Below are 17,399 nucleotides of genomic sequence, written 5' to 3'. Positions count from 1 at the left end.
GGAGAAGCTGTGGATGTGGTATACCTAGATTTTAGTAAGGCATTTGATACAGTCTCGCATGATATTCTTATCAATAAACTAGGCAAATACAACTTAGATGGGGCTACTCTAAGGTGGGTGCATAACTGGCTGGATAACCATACTCAGAGAGTCGTTATTAATGGTTCCCAAAACTGCTGGAAAGGTATAACAAGTGGGGCTCTGCAGGGGTCTGTTTTGGGACCGGCTCTGTTCAATATCTTCATCAACGACTTAGATATTGGCATAGAAAGTACGCTTATTAAGTTTGCAGATGATACCAAACTGGGAGGGATTGCAACTGCTTTGAAAGATAGGGTCATAATTCAAAATGATCTGGAGAAATTGGAGAAATGGTCTGAGGTAAACAGGATGAATGGGAAGAGACTGTCTAGGAAGGAGTACGGCAGAAAGGGATCTAGTAGTTATAGTGGACCACAAGCTAAATATGAGTCAACAGTGTGATGCTATTGCAAAAAAAGCAAACATGATTCTGGGATGTATTAACAGATGTGTTGTGAGCAAGACACGAGAAGTCATTCTTCCACTCTACTCTGCACTGGTTAGGCCTCAACTGGAGTATTTTGTCCAGTTCTGGGCACCATATTTCAAGAAAGATGTGGAGAAATTGGAGAGGGTCCAGAGAAGAGTAACACGAATGATTAAAGGTCTATAGAACATGACCTATGAAGGAAAGCTGAGAGAACTGGGTTTGTTTAGTTTGGAAAAGAGAAGACTGAAAGGGGACATGATAGCTGTCTTCAGGTATCTAAAAGTGTGTCATAAGGAGAAGGGAGAAAACGTGTTCAACTTAGCCTCTAAGGATAGAACAACTGTCTCTTCAGTAGGACAGCCAGCTTCCCCAGTGCAATCGCCACATGCTTCTCCAATGACGGGGCAGCTCTCATTCTTGTGTCCTTGTGCCACAGAGCGGGGGCGGGCTCATCACACAGTCCCATTAATGTGGTTTTCCTCATCCAAAAGTTCTGCAGCCACTGCTTGTCATCCCAGACATTCATCACAATGTGATTCCCACCACTCAATGCTTGTTTCCCGAGCTCAAAAGTGGTGTTGAATTGTGGTCAGCACCTCCGTGAATGCCACAAGCAATCTTATGTTGTAGTTATTACGTGTGGTGAGATCAATGTTACATTCCTCTTGCCTTTGTATATTAAGGAATAACTCCACTGCCACTTGTGACATTGTGACATTCCCCTCTGGTGTTATCTGGACCAGTGATCTGCTAGGTCACTCCAATCCTTGACTCTGGGAGCCATGCTTACCCTGCTCTGCAGTGAGAACACCTGCTCCTGGGATGCTCACACACAAACTCTGACATGTAAACTGCTCCTTGGATTGTGGAACCGAATGACACTATCCAATATCTCCAGTCCCAGACACAACCCTAGGAACCTCTGGCTTGCAGTATCCAGTTATGCCCCCTGGATGCTGCAAGCTTATATGAGTTCATCAATCTAAAAAAGAAATTGATATGTACCAGGCTTGTTATCCCAAGGGGAGTCTCTGACATGCTTCAAAAAAATGCACTGCTTCGGGTAGAATAAACAAACACATTTATGAATGAAAAAGATCGATTTTAAGTGATTATAAGTCAAAGCACAAGTCAGATCTGCTCAAATGAAATAAAACCAAAACACATTCTAAGCTGATCTTAACACATTCAATGCCCTTATAAACTTAGATGCTTCTCACCACAGGCTGGCTGGTTGCCCTTCAGCCAGGATCTCCCATTTGATCAGTGATTCAGTTACTTGATGTGGTGCCTGTAGATGGAGGTGGAAGAGAAAGGAAGAGCAAGACAAATGTCTCTCCCTTTTATCATGGCCTTTCTTGCCTCTTGGCTTTGCCCCCCCCCCACCCCCTTCAGAGTCAGGTGAACATTACCTCATTGCAGTCCCAAACTGACCAAAGGAAGGGGGTGACTCACTCAAGAATCCAAAAGATCCTTTTTTGTTGCCTAGGCCAGTGTCCTTTGTTCTTGTGAGGCTGGGCTGGGTTTGTCCCAAACATGCCCTGATGAGGTGTGAACTCCCCCTCTGCTCTTGGAGAGTTTTTGCCTGGGTTTCCTTTAAGCCATGAAGGCATATTTTCAGCCGCATAACTATATACATGAAATTACAACCTATAACATTACTATAACAACAATGCTCAGTGCATCATGAGCCTTCTGAAAACACCCAACATGACAATCTTTGCATTGGATATCACACTATATTATAAGAATGAACATGAGGGTGTAGGTTGTTCCGCCAAAGTACAGAACATCACAAACCTGTTGGTCAGAGTGAGCAGCATTCTGGTCAACACTTCAGCATCCGTTCCTGCAACCCAAAGAGGCAGGGTGTGCAGTACAGAAACTATTGAAAGATGGCACTAAATGCAGACGGAAGCACAGGGATTGCTGGGATGTGAAGCAATGCATTATGGAGCATTACAATAGGATCCAGGATGCCCCACAACCTCCTTTGCCTTCCCAAAACTCTTAGAGGCAGAAGAGAAAGAGGTGCTCTGTGGGATAGCTGCCCAGAGTGCACCACTCTGAATACTACTGCAAGTGTCGCAAGTGTGAATACGCTATTGCACAGGCAGATGACAGTGTGAACACACAACAGCTCTCTGAGCAGTGCTCTAACTCCCAGCGCTGTAACTCTGCCAGTGTAGACATGCCCTAACTTTTGAGATCACTTGGCTGATCTACAAAGTGTTAAAAGGTACACAGGAATTTGGAAGAACACCTGTGGATAACACTACAATGTTTGCAACACTTGGGAATTGTATGGTCAAAACCGAAAGAGGGACTTGGGCAAACTGCCTCCACATTAGTCACTAACACTTCAGCAGTAAACTAAGGGGGGAGGTGTGACATTCTGTGCCCCAAAGCAACACCCTGGCAGCCGCATATGTATCATGGTGATATGATTATGATGTGTTGTATACCAACTACGTTATGTAAGAGATCAATGGAAAAGTTATGATTTCCTGAATGTGATCACCCTATTTGTGTGCATGTATCATTTTGTAGCTAAAGTTATGTATATTGACTATTTACCAGTATTTCAAATGTGTTTCCTCCTGGGTAATACCCACAGGGTAGTTTTCATCCAGTCTAGCCAGCATATTATGGATGAACCATTCAAGGTAATGGCCCACTAAGGCCGTGGCTACACTCGAACCTTCAAAGCGCTGCCTCGGGACTGCTCCTGCGGCAGCGCTTTGAAGTGCGAGTGTGGTTGCGCGCCAGCACTGGGAGAGAGCTCTTCCCGCGCTGCAGGTACTCCACTTCCAGGAGGGGATTAGCTTACAGCGCTGGGAGCGCAGCTCGCAGCACTGGGGCACTGTTTCACTGGTGCTTTACAGCGCTGTAACTTGCTGTACTCAGGGGTATGTTTTTTCACACCCCGAGCGATAAAGTTGCAGCGCTGTAAAGCACCAGTGTAGCCAAGCCCTAAGAAACATGATAGGCCTTAGAAGAAGCTTGTCCACACCTGATAGAGTTTCCTGTGAACACTGTAGCCAGGATATGGGTAATGTCCCATGCTATGACTCGTCAAATGTGACCAGCTCCTGTGACACTGGACTCCATCTTCTGCCTGTATTTTTCCATGAATTGTGCTGGGGACTTTTGCTTGGGAAAATGAATTTCCCTCCACATGAAGAAGCTATAAAATGGGGACGTGCCATCATCACTTGGCCTCATTACCCCCACAACTCAATACTTGGAAACACCTTAGGAAGAAGGACTGAACTGGGGACGTGATCCCAGGCTGAAGGGAATTCTAGCTTGCCTATGGAAGATTGGTGGACGATTTTTACCATCAGGGTGAGACACTACTTGATTCAAATGCTGTCTACTGTATAGAACATAGAATGCAATTTTCTTTATTTCTTAGGTAACCAACTTTGATCTGTTTGCTATTACTTAAAAACTATCTTTCTGTAAAAAGAACAGGAGTACTTGTGGCACCTTAGAGACTAACAAATTTATTAGAGCATAAGCTTTCGTGGACTACAGCCCACTTCATCGGATGCATATAGAATGGAACATATATTGAGGAGATATATATACACACATACAGAGAGCATAAACAGGTGGGAGTTGTCTTACCAACTCTGAGAGGCCAATTAATTAAGAGAAAAAAAACTTTTGAAGTGATAATCAAGCTAGCCAAGTACAGACAGTTTGATTGCGGATACAGACTAACACGGCTGTTACTCTGAAACCTATCTTTCTGTAGTTAATAAATCTGTTTTATACTTTTTTTAACCTAAAACAGTGTGTTGTTTGAAATGTAAAAGGGAAATCTGCTCAGGCACAGGGGCTGGGGCATTGTCCTCTCCACACTGATGGATGGGCAGACTGGGTAATAAACTTGCACTCATCAGGCTTTTGACCAGGGCAAGATAATACAGCTCTGGGATCCTAGGCTGGGGAGATGTGATGAACTGGCAAGTGAAAGCATTCATGTAACTGCAACTGGGTGTGTCCCTGTCTGTGTATGGCTGTGTAAGTGGATGACTTGGAGAGGATTGCAGTTTGTCACAGCCACACAGTGTGAGAGAGGGCCCAGATTGGTATGCCAGAAGGCTTAGAGGTACCCCATCTCTATATTGCATCCCAGGGAAGTGCATCACACCCACTCAACAAACAGGCCCTGCTAGACCTGAGTCCATTTCCCTCTTGCTATGCGCTCAGGTACTAATGGAGAGACTGTGGTCACAGCATGGAATACAGGACCCTCGGTTCTGTCTGTTATTCTCTGTGTGACCTTAGCCAAGTCACCTCTCCCTGTGTCTCAGTTTACCTATCAGTATAATGGGGATATATTCATAGTGACTTTCCTTTGCTAGGTGTTTTGAAGATCTTTCAAGGAAAGGTGCTACATAGTATGATGATAGTTACTGATGAGAAGTACTGATCTCTGATCTCTTAGCAACAGCTCTGTGTGTCTGCAGATAGTGTTCCTTTCTCCCCTCATGCACCTTTCTCCAGATGGGACTGTCTACTATCTACCCAGCCATCCTGGGCATTTACAGGGTATTAGATCTTATGGAGAGCTGGACATTTTCCCTATTTTTCTTACTAATCAACTATAATTTCTAAATACACACAAGTGCACAGAGCAGCCAATTCCTCTGTGACTCAGCACAGAGCCCAAGAATTCTCATCTCCCTTTGGGAAGGTCCCTTAATTGCTGTTTACTCCTAACATGGATAAAGAACACGGAAGTGCAGACAGGCTTGTCTTCAGGCTGTTTACATTCAGATGCTGCTTCTCCAGTAGACGCTGAATGAAATCCTTATTCGCTAGCGGCTGAGTGAACCCCACTGGGATTGCACAGAGCTATATTATAAATGCTGCACACCCCTGTTTCGGCTCTTGGCATAGGATGCTGCTGAAAATGCTCAGGTGAGAGAGGTGTGGGACACGGCTACCTGAAGGGGATTCTGAAGGAAGACACTTCCATCTCAGAACTCACAGGTACCCATCTCTTGCTTAGGAGCTCATGTGTTCGACAAACTCAGTGCAACATGGTCATGATGGGATAGAGAATAGGTCTCTTTTCCTTTCCACTCTGCACAGCCATTAAACCCCCCAGGGCTCTTGCAACAGGTGATGAACTTGCTTCCATATCACTTACCAAAATGCCCCTCTTTCCTGTGCCTGCCCCCGCCCCGGGCTGATGGCTTCCAGCCCAGAGGTGTCTGCATTTCAGTGTCACAGTAGTTTCTTCAGCATGAAAGTTGTTAGTACACAAACGATACAAGGTCAAATTCTGAGACCGTGGCCAGTAGTTTGGTTAGGCCTCACTGAGGAAAAACTCCCCTTGTCATCTCCTCCTCTAGCATCTCAGGGCTCTGCCATCTTTGAAAATACTGAATAGCATGAGGCCCAGAACTGAACCTGGAAGAACCCCACTAGAAACACCCGCATTTACTGACAGTGACCCATTGACAACTGCTTTCTGAGATCTGTCAGTTAGCTAGTTTTCAGTCCATTTTATGTGTGCTCTACTGCTATTGTATAGTGTTTATATTTTTATCTGAATGTTTTCCCCTACTAAATCAAATGCCTCACAGAAATAGAAGTCTATTGCAGCTCGGCGGTTCCCTTGATCAGCCAAACGTGTACACTCGTTAAAGGATAAAATTGGGTTTATTTGACAAGACCGGTTTTCCATAAATCGTATTGTTGACTGGCATTAATCATATTCCTAGACTTATTTTTTGAACTACTCTCATATCAGCTTTTCCATTGTTTCCTCATCCTGTCAAACCTTTCTTTAAACTTTCTCTTTATTTTTTTTAACACTTTACAGTTAACGCAGAACTGTCCTGTATTTATCTTTTTTTTTTTTTTTTTGGCTCTGCTGCTGCCTCATTGTGTACTTCTAGTTCCGAATGAGGTGTGTGGTTGATCGGTCAGTTCGTAACTCTGGTGTTCGTAACTCTAAGGTTCTACTGTAGATGCTGTTTAACATCCTCCTTTACTCCTAATGGACTGGAAAGTATTTAATCACCTCATGTGGTATGAATAGGAATTGGTCTAGCTTTTCTAGGATTTCTTATGTTCTTAATATACATAATAACATCCTTTTTGTGATCCCTATCCCTGCCAAGTATGAATTTTTCCCCTGATATCCTTAACATCACTTACCAATTTTCAGTATTTCCAATTTGTATTACTTGCTATCTATTTCCCCTTTTTCCAATTTGTTATATATTTTGTTCCCCCCACAATTGATGCTTTCCCTTTGCCACGGAACAAGGGTTTTAGCCAGAGTTATCCACTTTTCTGACTATGGAATCGTGACCTATTAGCTATTTAATAAACTCTTGTTCAAGAACTGTTCTTAAAGAACTCCCAAATTTCATTCCCATTTTTCTGTCTAAATTTTTCTCCCAAACAGTTTTGCCGATAATTTGCCTCAGCTTTGGGGAATTAGACACTTAGTGCTTCAAAAGTGCTATCGATAGTACTGGTTGGGAACTGTTCTCTGTTTGTCCAATTGAATGTAATCAGTTCTATTCTTTATATTCCTCTCCTCTATCATATGCCCCCTTCTTTGTCTCTTCTCTAAACAAAACAGTTCCAGACTTTTTAGTTTGTCCGTATATAGCAGCCCCACTGCAATCAGGGGAGATCTCCTGCACTAGGTAAACCAATAGAGAAAGAGCATTAGGCCTCTGTGCTGCTGTATGGCCCATAGAAGCCAGGTCTGTGAGAGACTAAGCCCTTCCTGCAGCCTCAGTTTCCCCATCTGTAAAAGGGGGATACTTCCTGGGAGTAGTAAGCAATAGTCTGTGAAGCATGTGTCAATAGTGAGCTCTGTGTCCCTGTGTCACCATGTCTCAGTGGGACTCAGCTGAGGATGCCAAATTCAGGCAAACTGCTGAGAAAAAAGTAAGAATCACCCCAGACTGGTGGTTCTTCTGTCTCTAGATTACACCAATTCAGTAAGAAATGTAAACTTCTGTCTCACCACACTGCTTAACTAGAAATCAAAAATGCAGTCTCCCAGTTCTTGGCTCACCACCCAGACACTGGACTCCATGATGAGTGGTTAGTGAAGACCAATTTCACCACATATAGGATCCTTCTAATCTCAAGAGCTCACCACATAGCCAGGCCAATGTATAACTCAGATCTTACCTAATAATCACACTGTTGCCAATCCATTAGTAACTATGAACCGAAGGTTTAATAATAAATAAAATAGATAAGAATCAGAGCTGTGATGGAATTAACTGCTAGTTTGTAAAAGTCTCTCTGAAATCACCAAATCAGGTTGGGGGTCATCAATCCTTGTTCAGAACTTCCTTGTTAGAAATCCAGTCACAGAAATGAAGCAGGAAATGAAGACAAGATGGGGACGTCTCAGGGGTCCTTTTACATCCTCTGCCCTGCGCGTGGAACTTTACTGTCCCAAACAAAGCCAACAGCCTCTGTGTGTGAAAAGTTACTGGCCCAAGATGGAGTCCAGGGTCATATTAGCATATCACATGTACTTACATTATTTGATGACTCACATGGGGCAGCCAGTGCCCGTATTCTTACTGAGGTGTGTTTCTTCTCTGGCCCATTGTGAGAGCTAAGTTTCCTTGATGGGCCATCAACACAGAGCTGTCTGACCTTATCCATCTGAAAGGTGTTACCCAGGAAACAACACATGTGTAAGATAAGAGTATACTGCCAATAACCATAACTTCAGACACACATTATATATACATATAAACAGGATAATCATACTTAGCAAATCATAAGTTTCCCATTGACATCTGACTGGGCTAATTTTGTACAAGATTTGTAGCAATTGTACAACAGCGGTAGCAACAATGATAAAAATGGTCATATTAAATCATACAGCATCACACCATGTTCTCATCGCACGATAGTGCTACAGCTGCTAGCCACCTAAGGAAGCAGCATTGTCCAGGTTCTAGAAGGACAAGCAGCGGAGAGGATGGGAAGAGCAGATAAAAACCTGTTTTGCCACAGAGAGCCTGGTCCTTGTACAAAGAGAGGAGGAAAGAGTTCTTTAAAAGTGAGAGGTGGACATCCATAAACTCGGCTGTTTCCTGCAAGCATAGCCAGCCAACCCCCTTAGCTTTCAACAACCTTAACTTGTGTTTGACTAAAGCATCTTCCAGAAAGCTGCCCAGGGCTAGATCCACAAAGATACTTAGGTAAATACTCAACTTAGGTGCCACTGCCTTTCTCAAAACCCTGGCTCATCTGCTCCCTAACCCTGCAGGAGCCTAAGGGCTGCATTAGTAGGAGCATTGCCAGCAGATCAAAGGAAGTGATTATTCCCCTCTATTCAGCACTGATGATGCCAAATCTGAAGTACTGCATCCATTTTTGGGCCCCGCACTACAGAAAGGATGTGGAAAAATTGGAGAGAGTCCAGCGGAGGGCAACAAAAATGATTCAGGGGCTGGGCACATGAGTTGCGAGGCTGAGGGAACTGGGCTTATTTAGTCTGCAGAAGAGAAGAGTGAGGGGCGATTTGATAGCAGCCTTCAACTACCTGAAGGGGGGTTCCAAAGAGGATGGAGCTCAGCTGTTCTCAGTGTGGCAGAGAGCAGAACAAGGAGCAATGGTCTCAAGTTGCAGTGGGGGAGGTCTAGGTTGGATATTAGGAAACACTATTTCACTAGGAGGGTGGTGAAGCACTAGAATGGGTTCCCTAGGGAGGTGGTGGAATCTCCATGCTTAGGAGTTTTTCAGGCCTGGCTTGACAAAGCCCTGGCTGGGATGATTTAGTTGGGAATTGGTCCTGCTTTGAGCAGGGGTTTGGACTAGATGACCTCCTGAGGTCTCTTCCAATCCTAATCTTCTATGATTCTAATGTCTACACTACAAAATTAGGTCGATTTTATAGAAGTCGATTTTTAGAAATCAGTTTTATATAGTCTATTCCGTATGTCACACTAAGCGCATTAAGTCGGCGGAGTGCATCCTAACTACCATGGCTAACATCAACTTATGGAGTGGTGAACTGTGGGTAGCTATCCCACAGTTCCCAAAGTCTCCGCCACTAGAGGTATCCGCAGACAACTCTTTTAGGACTCCTTGGTTGCAAGGTATCTGGCGCTGTTAATTTTAAAATATCACTCCCCAGTAGGCGCTGTTTACCATCCTCCATAGCTACCAGTGGACTGCAAAGAAGTTCATGTTCATAAGCATTCTGCTTCTTTCTGCATCATTATTAACAGTGTGACCGTCTCCATCTAGTAAAGGCCTCTACCGCTCTTAGGATTTCCTATGCTTCTAATATACTTAAAAATCTTATTTTCCTTAGTCCTGCTAGCCATGGATTTGTCTCTGGTGTCTTTTACTTCCACTATCCATTTTCTATACTTCAGAACGTCTCATTTCTGTCAATTACTATACACTTCACCTGCTCTTGACCCACTGATGGCCCATCTCCTTCTGTCCATGGCTGGGGGGCAGACATCCATGTTCATCCTCCTGATCCTCTTTACATTATTTGACACTGTTGGCAATGAGATACTGCTGTCTCACCTAAGAGGCAGCAGCAGTCCAGAGGGATGCACTAAAATGGTCTGAATCTTTCTTGGAGGGATACACCCAATCAGCAGTGATGGGAAAAGTACACTTCAACCACTAGACCACTCCCTGGTGGAGTGCCACATGGATCAGTTCCCTCTCTGGGGCTTTTCAACATCTCCATGCAGCCACTGTGTGAAGTGGACATACAGCATGGACCATAATATGCAGGTGACACCAAACTCCTCCTATCCTTCCCGTATGACCACACCACTATCCCCAAGATGGCCCAGTTTTTGGACAGAAAATCTGGCTGAAACTGATCCCAAGCATGACCGAGGCGATGCCGGTGGGCAGGGCAAAACTTTTTGAAGAGTTGGCAGCTATGGTGCAGCCTCCTTTGACTAAAGGTTCACACCCGCAACTGGGCAGTTCAGTCCATAGTCTCAGAGTGTTCTTCAATGTCTTGCTGATGCTGAGCTCTCTCATAGAAGGGTCTGTAAGTAATGCTTTCTACCATTTGCAGTTGACTAGGAGTCTCCATCCTATCCTGTTGGATGATGACCTGGCCTCAGTTATATAGGTCTTCGTCACCCTCTGCCTGGACTGTAGCAATGCAAAATACCTGGGCATGATGCCTTCACTGCTCATGAAATTCAAACTAGTACAGAATGCTTCAGTGCATCTCCTCAGCAACACAGGCCACTGCGAGCACATCAGACCTCTCCTCCGTGCTTTACACTAGCTTCACAGACAACATCAAGTCAAGTTCAAGGTCTTGGTCCTCATCTTCAAGGTCCACAATAGCCTGGGGACTCACAGACCCTAAAGTTCCAGCACCTTCACTTCTGTGGCACAATGGGACTCTCGACAGCAGCGGTAAAGCTCGTCTGTGCAGGAGACAGGACTTTCTCAGGGGGGAAGTGTAAGGCTACCCCAGGAACTAAATGAACTCAGTCTCTTAGAAAGGAGTAGGTTATGGAGTGATGTAATTGCATTCTATCAGCACTTATAATATGGAACATAAATTTGATAACAGGCTCTTAAAGCTTGCATGCAAAGGTCTAACAAGAGATGGTGGCTGGGTGTAGAAGGTAGACAAATTGAGACTAGAGACAAAGTGGAAATTTTTAACAGTGAAGGTAACTGACCATTGGAACAATTTAGCAAGGATCAGGGTTTGTCTCTGTCACTGGCCACATTTCAATGAAGATGGGATGTTTTTCTCAAATATCTGCTCTAGTTCAAGCAGGAATTCATCCAGGGCAGTCCTACGGCGTGTGCAATGCAGAAGCTCAGAGCAGATGCCACTGACTTGAAGGTATATATTGTCCCCAAATGTGAAATAGTTGTGGGTGAGGACAAAGTCACAAAGTTCAACCACCAGGTTTGCCGTGACATTATCGGGGATACTGCTCCTGACGGCTTGTAGTCCATCTTTGTGTGGACTGTTGGTGTAGAGGGCTTCTACATCCATAATGGCTAGGATGATGTTTTCTGGAAGATCACCAATGGATTGTAGTTTCCTCAGGAAGTCAGTGGTGTTTTGAAGATAGCTGGTAGCGATGATAGCGTAGGGCCTGAGGAGAGAGTCTACATAGGCAGACAATCCTGCTGTCAGGGTGTCAATGCCTGAGATGATGGGTCATCCAGGATTTCCAGGTTTATGGATCTTGGGTAGCAGATAGAATACTCCTGATCGGAGTTCTTGGGGTGTTTGTGTAGATTTGTTCCTGTGCTTTGTCAGAGAGTTTCTTGAGTAGATGGTGTAGTTTCTTTTGGTAACCCTCAATAGGATCAGAGGGTAAGGGACTTTACAATGTAGTGTTAGAGAGCTGCCTAGCAGCCTCTTCTTCATGTTCTGACCTATTCATGATGATGACATGTTGTTACTGTTACTCACATCTTTTTGTCAACTGTTTGAAATCGACCATCCTGATTATCACTACAATTTTTTTTCTCCTGCTGATAATAGCCACCTTAATTGATTTGTCTTATTAGAGTTGTTATGGCAACCCCCATCTTCTCTCTCTCTTTCTCTCTCTGTATACATATAAGTATATATATAAGTTCCTCAGACTTCCTTTATGTGCCCAGGGTCTAGGGTGATGGCTGCAGTACAAATGCCTGGATGGAGAGACATATCTTCCTACTGTATTTGCTACTCCATACATCTGATGAAGTGGGTTTTAGCCCACAAAAGCTTATGCCCAAATAAATTTATTAGTCTCTAAATTGCCAAAAGTACTCATCATTGTTTTTTCTCTAGGCTGGGTTTACATTGCATTAAGAAACAATGATGGAAACACAGTATCCACACTCGTGTTTCCTGCTGGTACTTATTAAGTTTTCCCAGACCGTGACATGTAGAAATTATGGGTGCACCTTCAAATATGGAACTGGGATTAGTAGGGTCAGATGTTCATAATTCATAGATTCATAGATTATAGGACTGGAAGGGACCTCGAGAGGTCTTCGAGTCCAGTCCCCTGCCCGCATGGCAGGACCAAATACTGTCTAGACCATCCCTGATAGACATTTATCTAACCTACTCTTAAATATCTCCAGAGACGGAGATTCCACAACTTCCCTAGGCAATTTGTTCCAGTGTTTAACCACCCTGACAGATAGGAACTTCTTCCTAAAGTCCAACCTAGACCTCCCTTGCTGCAGTTTAAACCCATTGTTTCTTGTTCTATCCTTAGAGGCTAAGGTGAATAAGTTCTCTCCCTCCTCCTTATGACACCCTTTGAGATACCTGAAAACTGCTATCATGTCCCCTCTCAGTCTTCTCTTTTCCAAACTAAACAAACCCAATTCTTTCAGCCTTCCTTCATAGGTCATGTTCTCAAGACCTTTAATCATTCTTGTTGCTCTTCTTTGGACCCTTTCCAATTTCTCCACATCTTTTTTAAAATGCGGCGCCCAGAACTGGACACAATACTCCAGCTGAGGCCTAACCAGAGCAGAGTAGAGCGGAAGAATGACTTCTCGTGTCTTGCTCACAACACACCTGTTAATACATCCCAGAATCATGTTTGCTTTTTTTGCAACAGCATCACACTGTTGACTCATATTTAGCTTGTGGTCCACTATAACCCCTAGATCCCTTTCTGCCGTACTCCTTCCTAGACAGTCTTTTCCCATTCTGTATGTGTGAAATTGATTTTTCCTTCCTAAGTGGAGCACTTTGCATTTGTCTTTGTTAAACTTCATCCTGTTTAACTCAGACCATTTCTCCAATTTGTCCAGATCATTTTGAATTATGACCCTGTCCTCCAAAGTAGTTGCAATCCCTCCCAGTTTGGTATCATCCGCAAACTTAATAAGCGTACTTTCTATGCCAATATCTAAGTCGTTGATGAAGATATTGAACAGAGCCGGTCCCAAAACAGACCCCTGCGGTACCCCACTCGTTACGCCTTTCCAGCAGGATTGGGAACCATTAATAACAACTCTCTGAGTACGGTTATCCAGCCAGTTATGCACCCACCTTATAGTAGCCCCATCTAAATTGTATTTGCCTAGTTTATCGATAAGAATATCATGCGAGACCATATCAAATGCCTTACTAAAGTCTAGGTATACCACATCCACCGCTTCACCCTTATCCACAAGGCTCGTTATCCTATCAAAGAAAGCTATCAGATTGGTTTGACATGATTTGTTCTTCACAAATCCATGCTGGCTGTTCCCTATCACCTTACCACCTTCCAAGTGTTTGCAGATGATTTCCTTAATTACTTACTCCATTATTTTCCCTGGCACAGAAGTTAAACTAACTGGTCTGTAGTTTCCTGGGTTGTTTTTATTTCCCTTTTTATAGATGGGCACTATATTTGCCCTTTTCCAGTCTTCTGGAATCTCTCCCGTCTCCCATGACTTTCCAAAGATAATAGCTAGAGGCTCAGATACCTCCTCTATTAGCTCCTTGAGTATTCTAGGATGCATTTCATCAGGCCCGGGTGACTTGCAGGCATCTAACTTTTCTAAGTGATTTTTAACTTGTTCTTTTTTTATTTTATCCACTAAACCTACCCCCTTCCCATTAGTATTCACTATGCTAGGCATTCCTTCAGACTTCTCGGTGAAGACCGAAACAAAGAAGTCATTAAGCATCTCTGCCATTTCCAAGTTTCCTGTTACTGTTACTCCCTCTTCACTAAGCAGTGGGCCTACCCTGTCTTTTGTCTTCCTCTTGCTTCTAATGTATTGATAAAAAGTCTTCTTGTTTCCTTTTATTCCCGTAGCTAGTTTGAGTTCATTTTGTGCCTTTGCCTTTCTAATCTTGCCCCTGCATTCCTGTGTTGTTTGCCTATATTCATCCTTTGTAATCTGTCCTAGTTTCCATTTTTTATATGACTCCTTTTTATTTTTTAGATCGTGCAAGATCTCGTGGTTAAGCCAAGGTGGTCTTTTGCCACATTTTCTATCTTTCCTAACCAGCGGAATAGCTTGCTTTTGGGCCCTTAATAGTGTTCCTTTGAAAAACTGACAACTCTCCTCAGTTGTTTTTCCCCTCAGTCTTGATTCCCATGGGACCTTACCTATCAGCTCTCTGAGCTTACCTAAATCTGCCTTCCTGAAATCCATTGTCTCTATTTTGCTGTTCTCCCTTCTACCCTTCGTTAGAATTGCAAACTCTATGATTTCATGATCACTTTCACCCAGGCTGCCTTCTACTTTCAAATTCTCAACGAGTTCCTCCCTATTTGTTAAAATCAAGTCTAGAACAGCTTCCCCCCTAGTAGCTTTTTCAACCTTATGAAATAAAAAGTTGTCTCCAATGCAGTCCAAGAATGTGTTGGATAGTCTGTGCCCCGCTGTGTTATTTTCCCAACATATATCCGGATAGTTGAAGTCCCCCATCACCACCAAATCTTGGGCTTTGGATGATTTTGTTAGTTGCTTGAAAAAAGCCTCATCCACCTCTTCCACCTGGTTAGGTGGCCTGTAGTAGACTCCTAGCATGACATCTCCCTTGTTTTTTGCCCTTTTTAGCCTAACCCAGAGACTCTCAACACTTCCATCTCCTATGTCCATCTCTACCTCAGTCCAAGTGTGTACATTTTTAATATATAAGGCAACACCTCCTCCCTTTTTCCCCTGTCTATCCTTTCTGAGCAAGCTGTATCCATCCACACCAACATTCCAATCATGTGTATTATCCCACCAAGTTTCAGTGATGCCAACAATGTCATAGTTGTATTTATTTATTAGCACTTCCAGTTCTTCCTGCTTATTCCCCATACTTCTCGCATTTGTATATAGGCATCTAAGATACTGGTTTGATCTTTCCTCCCAGTTTTGTCCTGACTCTCCTTTCTCTCTGCCAATATAGCCCACACTCCCTCTTGTTTCCGACCCATCTCCCTGGTCTCCATGTTCCCCACTTACCTGTGGGCTTTGCTACTAAAAATGAAAATGTCATTTTCAATGTGTGCAGCGTGACCAATCTGCTTCACCCATGAGAACAGACTCCAGTAGTGTATGTGGTGTCTCATATTAACATTGTCTCTCCATCCAGGCATTTGTACTGCAACCATCGCCCTAAACCCTGGGCACATAAAGGAAGTCTGAGAAACGAATGGTACATGCAAGAGACACCGTTCTGCCTCAGAGTTACACACTCTCTCCATGACAGATTCCAACACAACCAACTTCACCAACCCCTCCAAGTTCATCTTGCTGGGCATTCCTGGGCTGGAGGTGGCCCATGTCTGGATCTCCATCCCCTTCTGCACCATGTATGCCATAGCCATCTTGGGGAACTTCACCCTCCTATTCATCGTGACGATGGAGCCGAGCCTCCATGGGCCCATGTACTATTTCCTCTGCATGCTGGCAATTACTGACCTGGTCCTGTCTACATCCATCCTGCCCAAAACGCTGAGCATCTTCTGGTTCAATTCCAGGGAGATCGATTTCAGTGCCTGCCTCACCCAGATGTACTTCATTCACTGCTTCTTAGTGATAGAGTCTGGTATCTTCGTCGCCATGGCTTTGGATCGCTACGTGGCCATCTGTGATCCCCTGAGACATTCCACCATCCTGACAAACCCCGTGGTGGCCAAGATCGGAATGGCTGTGGTGCTGCGTGGCAGCATGCTCGTACTGCCCTATCCCTTATTGGCGAGGTGGCGGCCATATTGTAAAACCAACATCATCCTCCATACGCACTGTGAACACATGGCAGTGGTGAAGCTGGCCTGCACTGACACCCGAATCAGTAGCTACTATGGCCTCTTTGTGCTATTCTGTGTGAAGGGTCTGGATGTGTTTTTTATCACCATGTCCTATACCCAGATCCTTAGGGCCATCTTCAGCCTCCCCACAAAGGACGCCCGGCTCAAGACTTTCGGGACCTGCAGCTCCCACCTGTGTGCCATCTTAGCCTTTTACATCCCACATCTCTTCTCCTCTCTCATGCACCGGTATGGCCACAATGTAGCCCTGCATTTCCATGTTCTCATTGCTAATGTGTACCTCCTGCTTTCCCCCATGCTAAACCCGATCATCTATGGGGTGAGGACCAAACAGATCCGGGACAAGCTTCTCCGGTTCTTTACTCATAAAGGGACCTAATGTTTTCTCCTGGTACTTTGGCTGTCGGACGAAGCTCTGTGCAGAGCTGTCTGCTGACATGGTGCTGGGCTCTCTTCCCTGAATCACTTACTGGACAATCAAAGAGACATTAAACCCTTTCCTGACCATACTGTGCTCTGTAAGTGTGACAAACTGGGGAATATGTCTATGTAGAACTCATTGGGTTCTCACATTTCCAATTGCTGCAAACTGGACCCCTAAGAACATAAAAACAGCCATACTGGGGCAGACCAAATGCCCATCTAGCCCTGTATTCTGTCTTCTAACAATGGCTAATCCAAAGTGCCCAGAGGCAATGAACAGAACAGGGAATCATCAAGTGATCCATACCCTGTCGCCCATTCCCAGCTTCTGCAAACAGAGGGTAGAGACACCATCCCTGCCCATCCTGGCCATTGATGGACCTTTCCTCCATGAATGTATCTAGTTCTTTTTGAAAGCTATTAGAGTCTTGGCCTTCACAACATCCTCTGGGAAAGAGTTCCACAGGTTGACTGTGTGAAGAAACAGTTCTCTTTTTTTGTTTTGTTTAAAATCTGCTGCCTATTTGGTGACCTAGTTCTTGTGCTATGAGAAGGAATAAATAACACTTCCTTATTTACTTTCTCCAAACCAGTCATGATTTTATAACCTCTATCATATCCCCCCTTAGTTGTCTCTTTTCCAAGCTGAAAAGTCCCAATCTTATTAATCTCTCCTCATATGGAAGCTGTTCCATATCCCCAATCATCTTTGTGGCCCT

At 44.2% G+C, this 17,399-nt stretch overlaps 1 protein-coding gene across 1 annotated transcript; it reads left to right on the top strand.

Moving 5' to 3' along the window:
- The first annotated feature begins 15,688 nt into the window (after nt 1–15,688).
- LOC117873248 (olfactory receptor 52M1-like) lies at nt 15,689–16,636 on the top strand. Its single transcript, XM_034762412.1, has one exon. The coding sequence runs from the start codon at nt 15,689–15,691 to the stop codon at nt 16,634–16,636; it is 948 nt and encodes a 315-aa protein (XP_034618303.1).
- Nucleotides 16,637–17,399: the final 763 nt, after the last annotated feature.

This window comes from Trachemys scripta, chromosome 1 (genome assembly GCF_013100865.1).
Source record: "Trachemys scripta elegans isolate TJP31775 chromosome 1, CAS_Tse_1.0, whole genome shotgun sequence".
NCBI lineage: Eukaryota > Metazoa > Chordata > Testudines > Emydidae > Trachemys > Trachemys scripta.
The sequence above is the reverse complement of the archived record's forward strand: the minus strand, read 5'-3'. Positions and strand labels throughout refer to the sequence as shown.

Coding starts and splice junctions, on each gene's coding strand:
- LOC117873248 (XM_034762412.1), top strand. CDS start 15,689: ATGACAGATTCCAACACAACCAACTTCACCAACCCCTCCAAGTTCATC.